Source organism: Barbatula barbatula (genome assembly GCF_947034865.1).
Source record: "Barbatula barbatula genome assembly, chromosome: 12".
NCBI classification, from domain to species: Eukaryota; Metazoa; Chordata; class Actinopteri; order Cypriniformes; family Nemacheilidae; genus Barbatula; species Barbatula barbatula.
This window is the reverse complement of record NC_136775.1, coordinates 16,566,788-16,584,056: the sequence shown is the minus strand read 5'-3', so window position 1 is coordinate 16,584,056 and position 17,269 is coordinate 16,566,788. Positions and strand designations below refer to the sequence as shown.

The following is a 17,269-nucleotide window of genomic DNA, read 5'->3' as shown; positions in this document are numbered from 1 at the left end:
GGAAAAAGAGAAAACCAAAACTGATTTCACAATGACCAAGAGTGCTTTTAGAGATTGCACTCCCTCTAGCGGACACATGAGAATATAGCATAAACATAAAGAAAATACTTCATTGTAAACAGTGTATTAAAATTCCCTTTATGAATGTTTCTTGCAGGCTTTGGAGTGGATCCACGACACAGGAGAATTCTACCTGTCCACACACACTTCCACAGGATCAACTATACACCACACACAGGAACTCCTGAAGGAACACGAGGAATTCCAGTTCACAGCCAAGGTACCTTTGCTTTCTAGATTCGTTTATAGTTTATAGTTATTCCTATCATCCGTGATTGATGTTTACATTCTGCCAAATCAACCGAGGTCTCTCTTTCTCTCTCTCCCCAGCAAACCAAAGAGCGGGTGAAGTTGTTGATCCAGCTCGCCGATGGCTTTTGTGAAAAGGGCCACGCCCATGCGGGCGAGATTCAGAAATGGGTAGCCTCTGTGGACAAGCGCTACCGTGACTTTTCCATCCGCATGGACAAGTACCGTTTCTGCCTGGAGAAAGCGCTCGGCCTGGTCACAGACTCCAACAAAGCGGTGAGAGTGTGTGTGATGCAGGGTTCATGTGGTCTGCAGCGGTTTGAGAATGAACATCATTTATGGAAAATACGTCTTGCAACATTTCTTTGTGATTTCAGAGTAAGGATCTTCAGTTGGACATTATTCCGGCCAGTGCTCCTGGGGCAGAGGTCAAATTCAGAGATGCCAACCATGAGCTCAATGAGGAGAAGCGCAAATCAGCCCGGAGGAAAGAGTACGTCTTCATAGTGGATCATACGATAACATGCAAAATAATATATATGATATACACTGCAACAAATCATAATGATGCGAATTCTTTTTATTGAAATCTGATTAATTCTTTCAAAACAACGCATAAGATATTTGTTTTCAAAAGTTAAAGAAACTTATCCCACCAATTTTTTGGTTGAATAAAGTCTTCGAAATATATACTTACTTGAGAAGCAAACAATGCTAACTATGTTTGAATATTACTATTGGAAAAGAGATTTTTGCAGCGTGCATTTTCTGAGAGTATTATAGCAGAATGAAGCCACTCCCAAAGCTTTCATGACTAATGTTGACACTACGGCTTTGGTGTATTTCTGTCTCATTCAGGTTTATAATGGCAGAGCTCATTCAGACTGAGAAGGCATATGTGAGAGACCTGCGCGAGTGTATGGACGTAAGTGTTGTTGTTGTCATGGTCTGCCCAGTACGGACGGACGCTTCCGAGGGTGTGGTGCACTAGTGTCCACTTTGGATGGATGACAAAGGCCCTTGGCTATAAATGAATTCACATCAGCGCAGAGAGCTAACAATTCTGTTTATCCTGGAACAGCTGCTGTTTGATCTTATGAAAAGATTGAGGGTTATTAAAACACTGGCCACGGTTTTATGCACCATTTTTTATGTAGGCTCATGTTTGGTAAAGCCTTTATTTCAGAAACGGTTCAAGTGCTCCGTGGCTATTGGAATATTTATACAATCTGGAATAAACAGGTTATCAGGTATAATTGGTTCATGGACGAGTGATTTACAGATTATTATAGGTGTTTATCATGTACTGGAGCTCAATTTGGTGAAGCATGATGCAAATAACAGCAAGGCCATGTGCTCAATTCCCAGGGAACAATAAAAAATACAAATAGTATCAAATGTGCCGTATTGCACTTCTAGATGCTTTTTGATAAACGTGTTGTTTAAGGCACAGGGCTAGTCAACTGGCGGCCCGCCAATCATCTTTACATGACCCGCCTTAACATTTCCGACAAGTGGAGATACTTTAAGACCAGTGCTTTTTAGAAATTTTAAGCACTGGTCTATTTGTTGGCAAGACTTCTAAACGTGTGTTCATTTCAGACATACCTGTGGGAGATGACCAGTGGTGTGGAGGAGATTCCCTCAGGGATCGTCAACAAAGAGCACATCATCTTTGGCAACATGCAAGACCTATACGAGTTCCACCACAAGTCAGTGATCCCTAACTATGTTCACATGGGGGCGTATTACAGAAAGATCGTAACTTGAAAATCTTATCTTAACTGTTTGCTCATTTAGTTAGGACCTTATTTAGAACAAAGGTATTACATAAAAGCATTTCTTAAGTGCATTATCTTATCTTATTACACGGCTCATTGGAATGCTTGATTCTGATTGGCCAGTCGTGACATTTGCAGGTTTGTTATTCCCAGAAAACAACCTCTCCTAACTAATAACACACGGTACCTGGATGCAGCAAATCATTTTGACAGTATTTTTTGACAAATTAAATATAAATGTGTCTAAAATATATGACATTTTATTTGCAAATGATTAAACCAAATTGCCTTTTCGTGACATTTAAATGCCGTTTCTTACCTTAAAACTGATAGCAAACGGCTTTTCCTTACGGAAGGTCTGCATGTGGTAGAAATGAGCTTATAAAATATTACACATTCACATTTCATGTCAATTTTTTCTCATGTGGCACTAGCCGTGTAATATGTTATCACGAAATAAGCCCCTTCAAATACAAGACCCTATGGCTGCTTGTACATTATCCTTTAATTGACTAACAACTTGGTAGAGATAGGTTACATTTTCTGTGAACACTTCACACTAAAAGGAATAGAATTTTATATTTGACTGACTCCTTTCAGTTTTCTCACTGGAGTGTATCGTAGCATTTATATTATTATTGCCCATTTAGGATGAATCACGCAGTTGTTTTCCTCATATATTAAGTTTGTCCAGAGCGTCTGATAAATGCTTAAATGTAAATGTAACAACAAAAGGCTAACGATACAGAGATCCACCATAATATGATTCTATTATTAAAACCAAATTTCTTGCTGCACTGAAATAGAAAGGACAATACGTTTGTGTTTTAATGGAATATTACATCACAGCAGCAGCTTGCACATTGTTGGTTTCTTGAAAATAGATCTTAGAGTTATTGAACTCAATGGAGCGATTTTAGATTTCCTAGCTAGAGATAAGATAAGAATCCTTAATCAACTTAAGATTTTTTACTTTAATGGCAATTTGCGAAAAATAATAACTTAACATATCAAATCTTAAGTTAAGACCTAAGATAAGCAACTTTCTGTAATATGCCCCATGAACAGTGATCATGTATAAACAAAATGTATTTTTCTCATTATCTTCCTGTCGCCTCTCTTTCCATTCCTCAGCATTTTCCTCAAAGATTTGGATAAATATGAGCAGCTCCCAGAGGATGTGGGTCACTGTTTCGTCACATGGGTGAGTTTCACTGCGCTTAAATTAAAGCGACTTGATCACATCTGTAACTATTTCAACGCATATAATGCAAGGAGTGTCTTTTATCAAATTTCTTCTGCCCTGAATACTAGCCCAGTTTACAGTTAAACAAACCTCCGTTACTAATTCCAAACCGTCATTATCTTTTAAATTAGTGCAGTGCTGCTTCATTGAAGTTATTAGTGAGAAATAATTAGACAGGACGTGCATGTGAATGAAAGAGAGATAATGTAAAAGGACACATTGCACTGCGGCTCTTACCATTGTTTTACTGTAGCAAGTACTCTCTCTCTCTTTTTATAACTTGTTCAGGTGCATACCGGCACCTACTGAAACAGCTGTAAATTCTTCAAAGAGACACCAAACATGCCAAATATGTGTGTTTTACTTAGTTTCATAAGTCTGACTTGGTTAAGTGGCGGAATGATACTAACAGTGAAGCGGTTCCCGTGGTGATACTGGTGGAATATCGCATGGCTCCAGCCAATCAGATTTGTTTACATCTGTTTACAATATTATATAGTGGTATTATAATTATGTATGCACGCTTTTCTGCAGGCGGATAAGTTCCAGATGTATGTGAATTATTGTAAGAACAAGCCTGATTCCACTCAGCTCATCCTGGAGCACGCCGGCAACTATTTTGAAGTGAGTATTAAGCAAACAATATTCTGACATACTTTACATTCTAGTTTACAATTAAACAGAAGATTATTTTTAAATATCCCACTTATGCTCTCCAGAGAGTTCACTGACATTTATAGACAGTGATTATGTAACGGTTGTGGGTGTGTATTTTAGAAAGAGGTTCTGGGTGTGTGCACAGTATGTGATTTTAATGTGGTGTGCTGATATGTTGCTTTTCTTGAGTCGGTAACCCTTGAGTCCTTGCACAGAGACATTCGCAATGCAGAGAAGAGATGTCATTGATGTTTTAATGGTGAGATATTCAGATTTTGAGAATCATATGTGTTTGTACGTTTCCAGGAAATCCAACAGAGGCATCGACTGGCCAACTCCATCTCATCTTATCTCATTAAACCAGTTCAGAGGATCACCAAATACCAGCTGCTGTTGAAGGTATGTGTTCTGCCATACAAGAAACCCGGCACAGAGCTTAACCAAACCAGAAATCATCCATATCAGACAAATTATCGTTTCAGCACTAATATATTCAGCACGTGTACATGTTGTCATTATTAAGCGTGTTGTTTTCATGTCATATTTGTTTGTCTGTAGGAACTGTTGACGTGTTGTGAGGAGGGAAAAGGAGAGATAAAAGACGGTCTGGAGGTTATGCTCAGTGTGCCTAAGAGGGCCAATGATGCCATGCACCTAAGCATGCTGGAGGGTGAGGAGCATACGCAATGCCAAGCCTTCATTTCAAACTACGGCTGTTTGTATCTCACGCTCTGATTTCTTCTCAGGTTTTGATGAGAACATTGACTCTCAGGGGGAGTTGATCCTGCAGGAGTCCTTCCAGGTTTGGGATCCAAAGACTCTGATCCGTAAGGGCAGAGAGCGGCATCTCTTCCTCTTTGAGATGTCCCTGATCTTCAGCAAGGATGTCAAAGACTCCAACGGCAGGAGCAAGTACCTCTACAAGAGCAAGCTCATGGTACAGTTGTTTACACAACAAGTTTGATTTTAAGGATAGACATAAGACAATGTTTATTTGATGGTTTCGCTGCCATGTTTAGACCTTAGAACTGGGAGTGACTGAACACGTGGAAGGAGATCCGTGTAAATTTGCACTCTGGGTTGGACGGACACCTACCTCAGACAACAAAATCGTTTTAAAGGTAACATTATCATTTTCTGAAATTTTCAAGTTGAAAGGCATTTTACAGTTTTTGTTGCATTTGCTATTGATATGAAGTCATGTTGTCAATCTGAAGTCACATACAAAGTTTGCAAAAACTCTAAAGTAAAATAGGTTATGGTGTGATTTAACGTTGCATTGATCCCTGTGATCACTATATGATTTACATTTAGTGAATGAAAGAATGAATTCTTACAAGGTTTTTATCTAATTACAAAGCTGTACGCATCTGTATATCAAATCTGTTGTGTACAATAGAGGGTCATTGATCTTATGTGTGTGTTCAGGCTTCCTGTATCGAAAACAAACAGGAGTGGATCAAACATGTCCGCGAAGTCATTCAGGAACGTACCATCCATTTACGGGGGGCGCTCAAGCAGCCGATACACATTCCCAAAACTACTGCAGCCAAACACAAGGGAAAACGGTACGTTAACCAATCATATAAACCCCACAGCTGCCATCTTTTCTTTGTAAATGTAGACCTCGATAGACCCAAATGAACTAAAATTATGAACCTTGCTGGTTATTGCATTTTTTCTGACTGATACATATGATTGCAGGGATGGAGAGGACTTAGACAGCCAGGGTGATGCAAGCAGCCAGCCAGACACCATCTCCATCGCCTCCCGCACCTCTCAGAACACATTGGATAGCGACAAGGTGAGTGTGAAGATCGGTCCACTTTAGAGCAAAGGTGTCAGGAACATCTACAGCTGGCGTTCGGCACAACAAGAGCGCTGGTGGCATGTTTAGACCTGTTGCATTTTGCCACAGAGAAGATTAGTTTAATTCCTGTGTTTTAAAGTTTTAGCCTAACCCTAATAGTTAGATGTTTAGCCTGTTTTGCAGTCCGTTTGGGAAAGTAAATTGCTAATATGGTTCTGTTGGTTTAAGCTGCAATGACCACCATTCATTTCCATGAAAGATTGTATTTGTTGACTCTCGTCTGGTTAGTGGACCCAGAAAGTTAGTCTGGTCAACCAGATTTCTTGGTTGTTTAGAAAGTGAAGGTAAAACGCAACATTATATGCTGGTGACCAGTTTAAACATTGTAACGTCACATGGCTTGTGAAAAACTACGATCGCATTTTCAAGGTCACTTTAAAAAATGTGTCCAATCCTCTGTCGAATAAAATTACACATCTTTGCATCATTGCAACAATAACATGATAAAACCACATTCATTTGGTTAAACCGTCACCGTGTTTTCTATCATGACCACCAGGGGCGCTGTGACAAACAGGTTTCCTTGAAAAGTTTATGGCCACGGTGTGTTTGGCCCCATATTTTCTCAATGACATGAGAAATGTACTTTTTGTGTATTATATAGGTCAGACAAAATGACCTAAATGATACATAAATGGCATTCTGTAGACAAAAATTGCGACTAGAGACCCGCTTGCCGTCAGAAAGCATGTACTTCATTCATTTCTCTCAAGGCTCTCTGACTCAAAGCAAAGCTGATGCTAGTGTCGCGTAGCCAGACCTTAATACTGAAGGTCTGAGAACTTTGGTCGCTTTTATTGACCAAGGCCCACCCTGAAGGCAATATGACTGACAGGTAAGCGTTTCGTTTTGTATTGCGTTTGTATTAATGAAGAAACATAGTTTTTCAAATGTAAATGTATTAAGAGTTAAGAAAGTTTAGGTTTAAAACAAGCACAATAGAACAAATGGGGTAAGAAAATAACCTTGTAGTACTATCTAAGGTCAAGTAAATGTTTCCTTATTTAAGAAAACTTTAAGAACAATGTGTCTTGTTGGAAATTTGTACTAGAAAACATGACAGAATGCAGTAACGCTTTAGATTACAAATCTAAGTTTGTATGAAAATGTGCATGCGGATGAAATATTTGCTTTACCAATTTCCTGATTTAGGTTATTATAGAAAGGACAGAAACAATTCCAAACAAAAAAATGGCAAATTTTAAATCAATGAAGAAACAACTTGTTAACTCATTTAAAGAACTATAAATTGCACATAGACACCCATAGTAGTCCTGATATTCCAATAACCGGATAACCAGCGAACGTAATGAAAATTTCTCATGGGGAAACTAGCCATGGTTGCTTTGCTTGTTTTGGATTTAGCAGCACAGACGTTCATGCTCCCACTCTCCTCTCGCACGCCCGCACACATGTGCGTGTTCATGTCATCGTTACGGTATTGGTTCGGCTCCCTCCAGCAACATTTAATATGACACAGATTGATGTGGACACCATCTTGTTTCTTTACTTTTCTTTCTCGTGGCCCATTGTTACGCACACATGAAGAATCCGTCTCTTAATTCACTCTCAAATCCGCCTCAGCGTTTGGAGCGTCTGAACGCTCAGCGCCCTCTCAGTTCACGGCGAGGTGAAAAGGTGAGACTGCAAAACAAGTCAAGCTCCTGCACATCTCTTCTAATGAGCTTTCATGTGCCTCCTGCTCCTTTAAATCTTGGCACGTTGTGTCGGTCTCTGCCTCCTCTCCCTTCCTCCTGCCAGGCGCGTCACTCCTTCAGACGGATTTCATCTCTGTGGCAATGCGAAGATGTGTCAGAAACCTTCAGCTGCTGCCACTTTACCTCACTGGAGTCACGAGTGCTTTCTATGAGCTGAACGATGAGGTTAACACTAAGAATCATAGAAACAAGGTTTTTCTTTTAACGCATCCATGTAGAAGGATATGATATTGGCGTTGTTTGCTTTTGATCCAGACCTTCGGTTTATTTTGCGAGGACGAACTGGATCTGTGGTAGAAATATGTCTTGTAAGGGCTCAGGGTCAGTGGCTGACCTCTTAAGCTCGCTGGCGATGCCACATTACCAGAGGGTGGGTTTGTACAGACGTTAGACTTAGATCTGACTGTCCTGTGTTTATTTGGATGTATTTTGAGTTTTAACTCGCATTTTGTTGTTTACGCTTTTCCCTGCAGTTTTCCGGCGGTTCAGAGCTTACCGTGGTCATCCATGACTTCATGGCCAGCAGTGGTTCAGAGTTGACTGTACGTAGAGGTCAGACGGTGGAGCTGGTGGAAAGACCCCAGGACAAGCCCGAGTGGTGTTTGGTCCGCACCACCGACCGCTCTCCCGCACAGGAAGGCCTGGTGCCCAGCTCGGTGCTCTGCATCGCTCACTCCCGCAGCAGCATTGAGATGGAGGGCATTTTCAACCACAAAGGTAATGGCTTTTTACTGTTTTCCTTGATGAAGTTGGGTTCAGTTGGGCATTGAAGACCCCGTCGTAAACTCGATGTGGATTATTTTCAGTTTTTCCTGTTGACACTGGCAGTTCAGAAAGATCGTATGATGTTTTTTTTACTTGTAGAGAAATGTTCTCAGACAGAATTTGATTATACACTTATCTGGTGGTGTTAGATTCGTCATCGATATTTTCTGTGAAGACTCATTTAGATGGCTTAAAAGCAAATGGACATGGACTAATAGCTGAGTGAGATGAATGTAGGGGTCAGGTTTTGGTTGTCCCTTTAGATTTACACTTCACAGAGGCTGGGCATCTTGTACTGGGCAGTGTTTTGATTTTGTGAGATTTGTAGCGTTTGATGTTTCTGCCCAGTCTTGGCAAAAGTCTCTGTGTAAATGCTTGAATGATTAACGTCAGCACACGTGTCTGGGTTTTTCAGCCGTCCCTGTGTATAACCTCCTTTGACTCCCCTAGCATCTGTTTTATTCTACAGATCTGCTGGTACCAGCAAATGGTAGAAATAAAATTAACATTACAGGTCAAATTGTTTCTATTTAAGTCCCTTGTATGAATAGGATAGGATAGGATGCATTTTTCGACCAGGTATGCATGACACCGGATATACACCGGATGTGACACGATGCAACGCAAGACAATAAAATGCATAAGAACCCATTATCTTTTAAAATTGTGTCCACACTGGATGCGCTGGTCGCGTGTGATGCGGCAAAAGACAAAAAAATGCATAAGAACCCATTATCAGTTGAAATTTTGTCCACACTGGATGCGCTGGTCGCGTGTGATGCGGCAAAAGACAATAAAATGCATAAGAACCCATTATCTTTTTAAATTGTGTCCACACTGGATGCGCTGGTCGCGTGTGATGCGGCAAAAGACAATAAAATGCATAAGAACCCATTATCAGTTAAAATTTTGTCCACACTGGATGCGCTGGTCGCGTGTGATGCGACGAAAGACAATAAAACACATAAGAACCCATTATAATTTATGTTTTTTCCACACAGTATGCATGCAAGGAATTTGTTGCTGGTTAAGTAATGAGACTGGAATAAAGCATAAAACATACACATATACAAACATGATAACTGTTACACAATGATATGCAGGTTTAGTGCAGTCATTTACTAAATATATAAGAAGCAGTGAGTCTAGCACAATCAACTGTACAAACTTTTCTATTTATTAAAAGTACAATTTCTAAACTGCTGAAACCTTGAATCTCAAAACAAAACCTGTCCTAACATGCACGTCTGGAAGAAAAGATCAAAGCTATATACAGGTGTGAGCGTTTGCACTTGACTCACCCTGAACCCAAATCAATTTTAATTGCAGTCCAGCTTTGCTCATTTTCATCAGGCCCGAAGTGCGGCGATCATGCGGTTACCGTGGTGACGGGCTGAGTCAGGTGTTGAGCAGGGTTGCCAGGCTGCAGGGATGTCCCTGAGAGGACCGTATCTATGCAGACCGAACACAGGACAGCTAATGATCTACTGGCTTCAGTCTTTTTTTAATAAACAACAAGAGTTGTCTCGTGCATTTAGAAATGTAGTCGTTTTGACAATCATACATAATAATACACGTGTGCTGTTGCTGTGTGATGGTACATGCCTCCTTATTTCATCTTTTCAAAGACTAAATCAAAACACATTTCTCATTCAAAAACATGCTGTACGTCAGCAGAAATCTTCTTTATAATAACATGCATGCACAGATGAATCGTGAACATTTACGGCAGGAATATTTATCAGGAATGAGTGTAATTGTATTTTGGATCAGTGTTATTGTTTGAGGGTGTGGTTTTATCTCTGTTATATTATTATCTCTGTTATATTATTTTGAACTTTGAACTGTTATTATACTTACATATTTTTGCTAAGTTGTAGCAGTACTAACTGCTAAAAGAATCTTAACTTTATCCTAAAGTATGTAAATGATCGGGTCATTTATGATCAGAGATATGTGGATTGAGTCACGGTTAGTCTGATCTGTTGAATGGACCCTGAATTGACCACATCGTTTGTGACAAAGAAGAAAAGCATGTGGTTGAACTTAGGGGATCACCAAGTGGACATTTTTGAGGTCACCCACACAGAGATGACCGGGCAACATCTGAAGGAAGATGATGAGTGTGTACAGGGCGTGTGTTCAGTCTGGGGAATTATAAACTTATTTTAAGCCCTTGACTTTGTTAGAAAGGATTGCGTTAATGTCCTAGGAATTAGAAATGGCCATATACAGTATTTTAACATGGACTCTTATAATAAATAAATATCAAACATTTCATCTATCTGTTCATGTGTTCAATCTATGAATTACTTTAGCTTGTGTTTGCTTGCATAAACACCACAACTGAATGTCACAGATGAAATCCAGCCATTAACTGAAATGCTGTTAAATTGACTTCTTCCCTTTCATAGCTTACATGTATATTCCTGTATATGACATCCTAAAAAGTGAGAAAAAGCACCTTTGCTTTGGCAGAGGTCGTGGGAAATGTCAAACAGCTGGTTCTCTAACAGCAAGGACAATCAGTATTAATAGAATGTGAAAGAGGAGCCGTCATAACTCACGATGACCAGTGTATTCGACCTCTTCAAGTTGCTCCGCAGCCTATTTTGTTAACTGACGGTATATTTTTAAGGCAGGCGTGTCCAGAGGAAGTAAAAAATGACACTTTTGCCGTGAGACTGGAGCTGATCCTCTGCAGAATGTTGATCAGTCATTGGACTGAGCGGTTGCAGACCCGCATGCGTATAGGCAGAGGAAGCAGTCAGGCTGGCCAAAGCCCAGCGACTGTGAGCAGCCAAACACACTTGAACAGGGAGATCTTTGTGTCGTGTTAGAGAGGCAGTCACTTGTGTTGATGGGGATACAGAGCCAGTTGTGTATGCGTGTGATATTCATGATGTGACCTGATATTGGCCGTACCTGTCAGCCACAATGTCATTTACCGCCGGGATGTGTCATTACCGTATTCCCAATGAAGCATCTCAGAAATACTCCAACGGGTCGTGACCTCCTACTTTGTTTATTCAACTGAAAACACTTTAAGTCGAATTCTAGGTTCTTTAACGTTACTTGGACGCCACCATTCATATTAAAGCATGTTGGTCACACCTCAGCCGGTCAACTTTCTTTCCTCTCATCCGGCCGTCCCTTCCTCTCTCTCCCTCATTCCGAGCAGAAGTCGGTCACAGCTGTGCATGGAACACCAAACCTCCCTATTTCTCTCTCTCCCTCCCTCCCTCTCTCCCTCTCTCTCTCTCTCTCTCTCTCTCTCTCTCTCTCTCTCGTGGTCCATCACTCTCTCAGTGTCTGTGTTATGCGGTGAAATGCTTTGAATGTAGTGGAGTGAGCTTGCTTTGCTCCCGAGATCTCTTTCGTGACATGGCACATGGGATTCACTCGTTTGTATCAGTCGGTCGGCTCTGTCACATGGGTTCAGCTTCAGGACGCTCAGACAACTGCAAGTATTGGCTGCTGGATTTGGGTATGTGGACAACGGCACCGATAGATAATACAACACATGCATACAGTTACTTTGTGAGATGAGGAATTTGGGTAGTTATTCTAGGTTTGGAAAGTTGTGGTCATATAATGTGTTTTTAAGGGTCACGAAAGTCTAGAAAGGTTTAACCTTATGTTATGTGCTATTTTATCGTATGGATTGAATGTATTGATCAATACAGTATATCGTTTCATGATTTATTCGCAATAAATTGAATAATGTCATGAAAATGTTGGAGCTTAGTCATGGATGTCGCTGAACCTGCTGTTTGTATTCCTGTATTCTGTTATTTGTTCATATTTGTTGTTTAGGTCTGTTTTATAGATATTAATATAAATGGTTCTCACAGTTTTTGTCACTTTAGTTACATTTTGCACACAAATGACGTTTGGGTGATAACTTGGACTGCATGTAAATATCTCGGTCTGTCTTTTATTATGTGACGGTTGGTGTTCTGTTAGCACATTGTCAGCGAAATGGTTACCTTTAAAGGCATAGATCACCCAAACAAAAAACCGTCACGTTGTAGAAATGACTTTCGATCTAAATCTAAGATACGAGTCTTGAAAAGGGTTGTGTTCGGTTTTCTAGAAACCTTTATACTGCTTCAGCTCTTGAAAGCAATTGTGTAGTTTAGAAAGTTCTCAAACATGAATAAAGTCAGAACTTTGTCAGAGAAGATGTTTGTGTTTCATTTAGGATTTATATTTGTCTTGGGTGTTTGAAAGCGATCGCACACATACATTTCAAGTTCTCGTATTAAACAGCTTTCGCATCATTTCAAATCATGAATTCACCCAAGACTGCAGGGGGCAGCGTGACTCAAGGGATGCAGATATGACAGCTGTCAAGGGCCTCCTGTGAATATTATTTGACATGAGGACTGCGTGTGTGCGCGAGTGTGTGTGTGTGAAGACAGAATCCGTCAGAACATCCTTTCTCTTGTTGACTTCTTAACTTTGATGTGTAATCTGATGAACACCTGTGCGGTTTGTTCCGTCAGAACATCATTTAAAGAATGAAGATTCACAAGTGCCATTACAGATTTCAATATTATTCTCATAAAGTGTAACGACAACTTAACAAATGAACAAATGTTTGATTTTATGTTCAATAATATGAGATTTGTCTTCCTCCGTGCGTCCTACACTTTGAGTCACGGTTGAGAAAGTGTACAAATATATTCATTTATAAATAGACGATCAATAACAAGCTACTTGTGCTCTTTAGTTTTGCACTCCTCCCCCTAAACCTCCGAGGTCTTCTGCACATCAATAGACTCAACAGAATATCTTAAGCAAGGTTTATATAAGACTGGAGTCTTTAAAGAGCTGTTTGAGAACAGAAGCTCTGTAGATAGAAGCACGATCTGCATCACTATAGAGGGTCAGTGTACAAATAAGTGATTAAACAGGCAAATAAATGGAATTGTTTTCAATGTAAATTGAATCAAATGTGTCCTTTTCTGTCTCTCTGTCTCTCTATCTGCAGACACACTGTCAGTGTCCAGTAATGAAGGAGTTTTGTCAGGCAGTGCCACACTGCAGCCGGGTCACCTGCACAGCTCCCCCGGACCCAAGCGGCCCGGAAACACCCTGCGCAAGTGGCTGACCAGCCCAGTCAGACGCCTCAGCAGCGGCAAAGCGGACGGCCATGTCAAAAAACTTGCACACAAGCACAAGAAAAGCCGAGACGTCCGTAAGAGCGCAGACGCTGGCTCGCTGAAAGACTCCGATGACAACGCCGCCACACCGCAGGACGAGACCTTTGAAGAGGTCGGTAAACGGAAGTCAATGCGCAAACACTTTCAGACCTAATGATAAAAACATCTTCTAAACACTAACGGAGAGAAAAATCTGGCTTTGAAAAAAAGCAATATACAGACAATAGCTAATGAAAACATTATATATATTTTAAATATCATATAATGTGGGCACTATGCAAAAGAATTGATAGAATAAAAAATAAGATGTTTATGTTAAATAGTTACATTTAAGTTAAACAGACGACTTTTTTATTTAAACAAGCATTTTTAGCAATAGCAGACGTTTGAGTGGATTGTTGTATTTGGCCAGTTTTGAAGCTAAATTATTCGGGTAACATATACCAATAAATGCACTTTAGTGGGTATTCTAAACAATTTATTAGGGCGGTGTGAAATAAGGTTCCTAATAGAAACAATAGATTTTGTTGGGTTAAAGCAGGTACCGGATGACTTAATACGCATATTATTTTATATTCCTACCAACTGTATAATTTATCATCTTAATGTAGGCCGCGGGAAATGTAGCGTTCCGGCTGTTTTCAGCGCTGCACATTATGATTTCTAACTGTGTGTTATTTATATCTGGTGGTTTCCAGTACAGAGCCGTTATAAATACAGTGCCGCGTTTCCGCTGGAACCTTTTAGGTAGAAAAATGCCACAGCTGCTAAGATACTTCATAACACGACGCTCTCTGACTCCTTGTTTCTCTCGTCTCGCTCTCCTGTCCTCACAGAGGATGAGAAACGAGGGATTGAGCAGCGGGACCCTGTCGAAGTCGTCCTCCTCCGGGATGCAGAGCTGTGGTGAGGAGGAGGGAGAAGAAGGGCCGGATTCGGTTCCCCTGCCGCCCCCTATGGCCATCCAGCAGCACAGTCTTCTGCACCAGGAGTCACAGGAGGACAAGGTAAATGTCAGCCACAGGGCTGCTGGGATAGATCGTCTGACACCATCAGGTTTTTGCATATTCATGATCAGAAATTTGATCTGTACCTTATGAGTTTATTGAAATACGGACGTGTTTTGTTTATTGTTTTGTTTTGGTGTTATATTCTTTTAAAGGAAGAGTCCTTTAGAGGTTTCTAACTGCTGTTTGTTTTCTCTTTGTTTTGAATGTTCTCCAGCATTATGTTGATTTTTGTTCTGCCTCTGTTTTGTCTCAGTTTCCATATCTCTCCATGTAGTTTTTCCTCGTCTTTTCCAATTTTTCCAAACTTTGTCTCTTCCTTCTTTGTAAACGTCATTTGAATACTCCACATCCTGCCACACCGATCGCTTAGAGGCAAAGACCTCATTTTATTGTTAGGCATTTCTAAAACAAATACGCTTTGGACTGTTATAGCTTGAGAAAAGCCCTTCTGTCCGTGACCCGCCGTGTGCCCCCTAACGGAGTATTCAGGAGCGCGTGTGATCACATGCGATGGCTGTCATGTGTGGCGCACTTACTCTTAAATAAACCCACTTCCATTCCGCCCCGTATTACTCCCTTCCGATCAGAAATGGCCCCTGATTGGCTGACTAATCCAGAAACCACACCATTACCATATTTGGACCGGAATCTTTCCGTCCGGCGCTACAATGGTGAGCATCTGTGCAGATTTACATCACCTATAGTGACTTTGCGGTTGATGTTTCAGCTCTGAACCCAATGTTAATAGCTGATAAATCTGAATTAGTCATTCAGACATGTAAGCGCAACCTCAAGGGACATGTTCGGTCTCATCATGACCTAGTTTCTAGCACACTTCAAAGGAAATTTATGCGGTCATTAAATCAATTTTGTACTTTACCATAAATAAACAGTCTATGTTTTAGTCAGCAGTTTCACAAAGAACAAACTCTCTGATGATTAAGATAGATTAAGTTGGTCTTTACATGTTTATGTCGTCCACCGCCTGGGCTCGTAGTTTTGTTTTTTGGTATGATTCCCATCAATGTTTGGTTTTTCTGATGTGTAGGCTCGTCTGTCTGGACGTCCCAGCAGCTCAGAGACCCCGAGTGCGACTGAGCTGGTTAGCGCCATTGAAGAACTCGTGAAGAGCAAAATGGTGAGAAATGTTTTTACATCTACATTTACGCATTTGCCATACGCCTTTATCCAAAGCGACATACATTGCATTATACTACACATTTGTTTCTAAGTATGTGCAATCCCCGACCTTGGCATTGCTAGCGCCATGCTCTTTCACTGAGCTACAGGAAAGCCTTTTGACACTTAGTTTTGGTCTCTAAATCGATTTTCTCTCTCTCAGAATCTAGAGGATAGGCCCAGTTCTCTACCTGTCCAACAGGGCAACAGCAGCAGCCCCTCCTGCAACCCCTCAGAGAACTCCCTCCTGTCCTCCTCGTCTCCCATCGATGAGCTGGACGAACGCAAGACTGGCTTCCTCAAGAGACGACAGTGCGTCCATCAAATATTCATATATTAGCTCTGTTGCAAAACCTCCTGTGCTGCCCTGACAACACTTTCCTTTAAAAAGATTTGATCAGACAGAAACATCTAGTTCATTGAAAGAATAGCCTATAGGTGTGTTTACTTTAGAGGGGTAAGACCGACCAAAAACATTTTTGTATTTATACTGTATCATATCTATGAATAGAAATGTAAAATTATAGAAATTATGTATTAGATTATAAATTATATTAACAATATAAAATAAAAATGCTCGATTGATGTCCTTTTCTAAATATACATCCAAAAATATTGTACAGTTTACTACTGTTTATCAATTTACTGTAGGTAAACAAACAATACTTAAGTATAGTGTACTATAATTTTCATAATATACTGAAGTATAGTGTACTATAATTTCTATAATATACTAAAGTATAGTGTACTATAATTTCCATAATATACTAAAGTATAGTGTACTATAATTTTCATAATATACTAAAGTATAGTGTACTATAATTTCTATAATATACTAAAGTATAGTGTACTATAATTTCCATAATATACTAAAGTATAGTGTACTATAATTTTCATAATATACTAAAGTATAGTGTACTATAATTTCTATAATATACTAAAGTATAGTGTACTATAATTTCCATAATATACTGAAGTATAGTGTACTATAATTTCTATAATATACTAAAGTATAGTGTACTATAATTTTCATAATATACTGAAGTATAGTGTATTATAATTTCTATAATATACTAAAGTATAGTGTACTATAATTTTCATAATATACTGAAGTATAGTGTACTATAATTTTCATAATATACTAAAGTATAGTGTACTATAATTTCTATAATATACTAAAGTATAGTGTACTATAATTTTCATAATATACTAAAGTATAGTGTACTATAATTTCTATAATATACTAAAGTATAGTGTACTATAATTTTCATAATATACTGAAGTATAGTGTACTATAATTTTCATAATATACTGAAGTATAGTGTACTATAATTTCTATAATATACTGAAGTATAGTGTACTATAATTTTCATAATATACTGAAGTATAGTGTACTATAATTTCTATAATATACTGAAGTATAGTGTACTATAATTTTCATAATATACTGAAGTATAGTGTACTATAATTTCTATAATATACTAAAGTATAGTGTACTATAATTTCTATAATATACTGAAGTATAGTGTACTATAATTTCTATAATATACTGAAGTATAGTGTACT

At 39.4% G+C, this 17,269-nt stretch overlaps 1 protein-coding gene across 3 annotated transcripts in view; it reads left to right on the top strand.

Annotated features, from left to right (window-relative positions):
* Positions 1-17,269, top strand: part of triob (trio Rho guanine nucleotide exchange factor b) — a 49,098-nt gene that overhangs the window by 17,746 nt on the left and 14,083 nt on the right. For all 3 annotated transcript variants that reach the window (XM_079469649.1, XM_079469648.1, XM_079469650.1), the window contains exons 14-31: positions 158-280; positions 391-585; positions 687-802; positions 1,168-1,234; positions 1,912-2,021; positions 3,225-3,294; positions 3,871-3,960; positions 4,300-4,392; positions 4,552-4,663; positions 4,740-4,930; positions 5,013-5,114; positions 5,422-5,561; positions 5,698-5,797; positions 8,055-8,298; positions 13,343-13,626; positions 14,351-14,521; positions 15,573-15,662; positions 15,867-16,015. In XM_079469649.1, the coding sequence (XP_079325775.1) occupies positions 158-280; positions 391-585; positions 687-802; positions 1,168-1,234; positions 1,912-2,021; positions 3,225-3,294; positions 3,871-3,960; positions 4,300-4,392; positions 4,552-4,663; positions 4,740-4,930; positions 5,013-5,114; positions 5,422-5,561; positions 5,698-5,797; positions 8,055-8,298; positions 13,343-13,626; positions 14,351-14,521; positions 15,573-15,662; positions 15,867-16,015 (2,447 nt within the window). The remainder of the gene's footprint in view (positions 1-157; positions 281-390; positions 586-686; positions 803-1,167; positions 1,235-1,911; positions 2,022-3,224; positions 3,295-3,870; positions 3,961-4,299; positions 4,393-4,551; positions 4,664-4,739; positions 4,931-5,012; positions 5,115-5,421; positions 5,562-5,697; positions 5,798-8,054; positions 8,299-13,342; positions 13,627-14,350; positions 14,522-15,572; positions 15,663-15,866; positions 16,016-17,269) is intronic.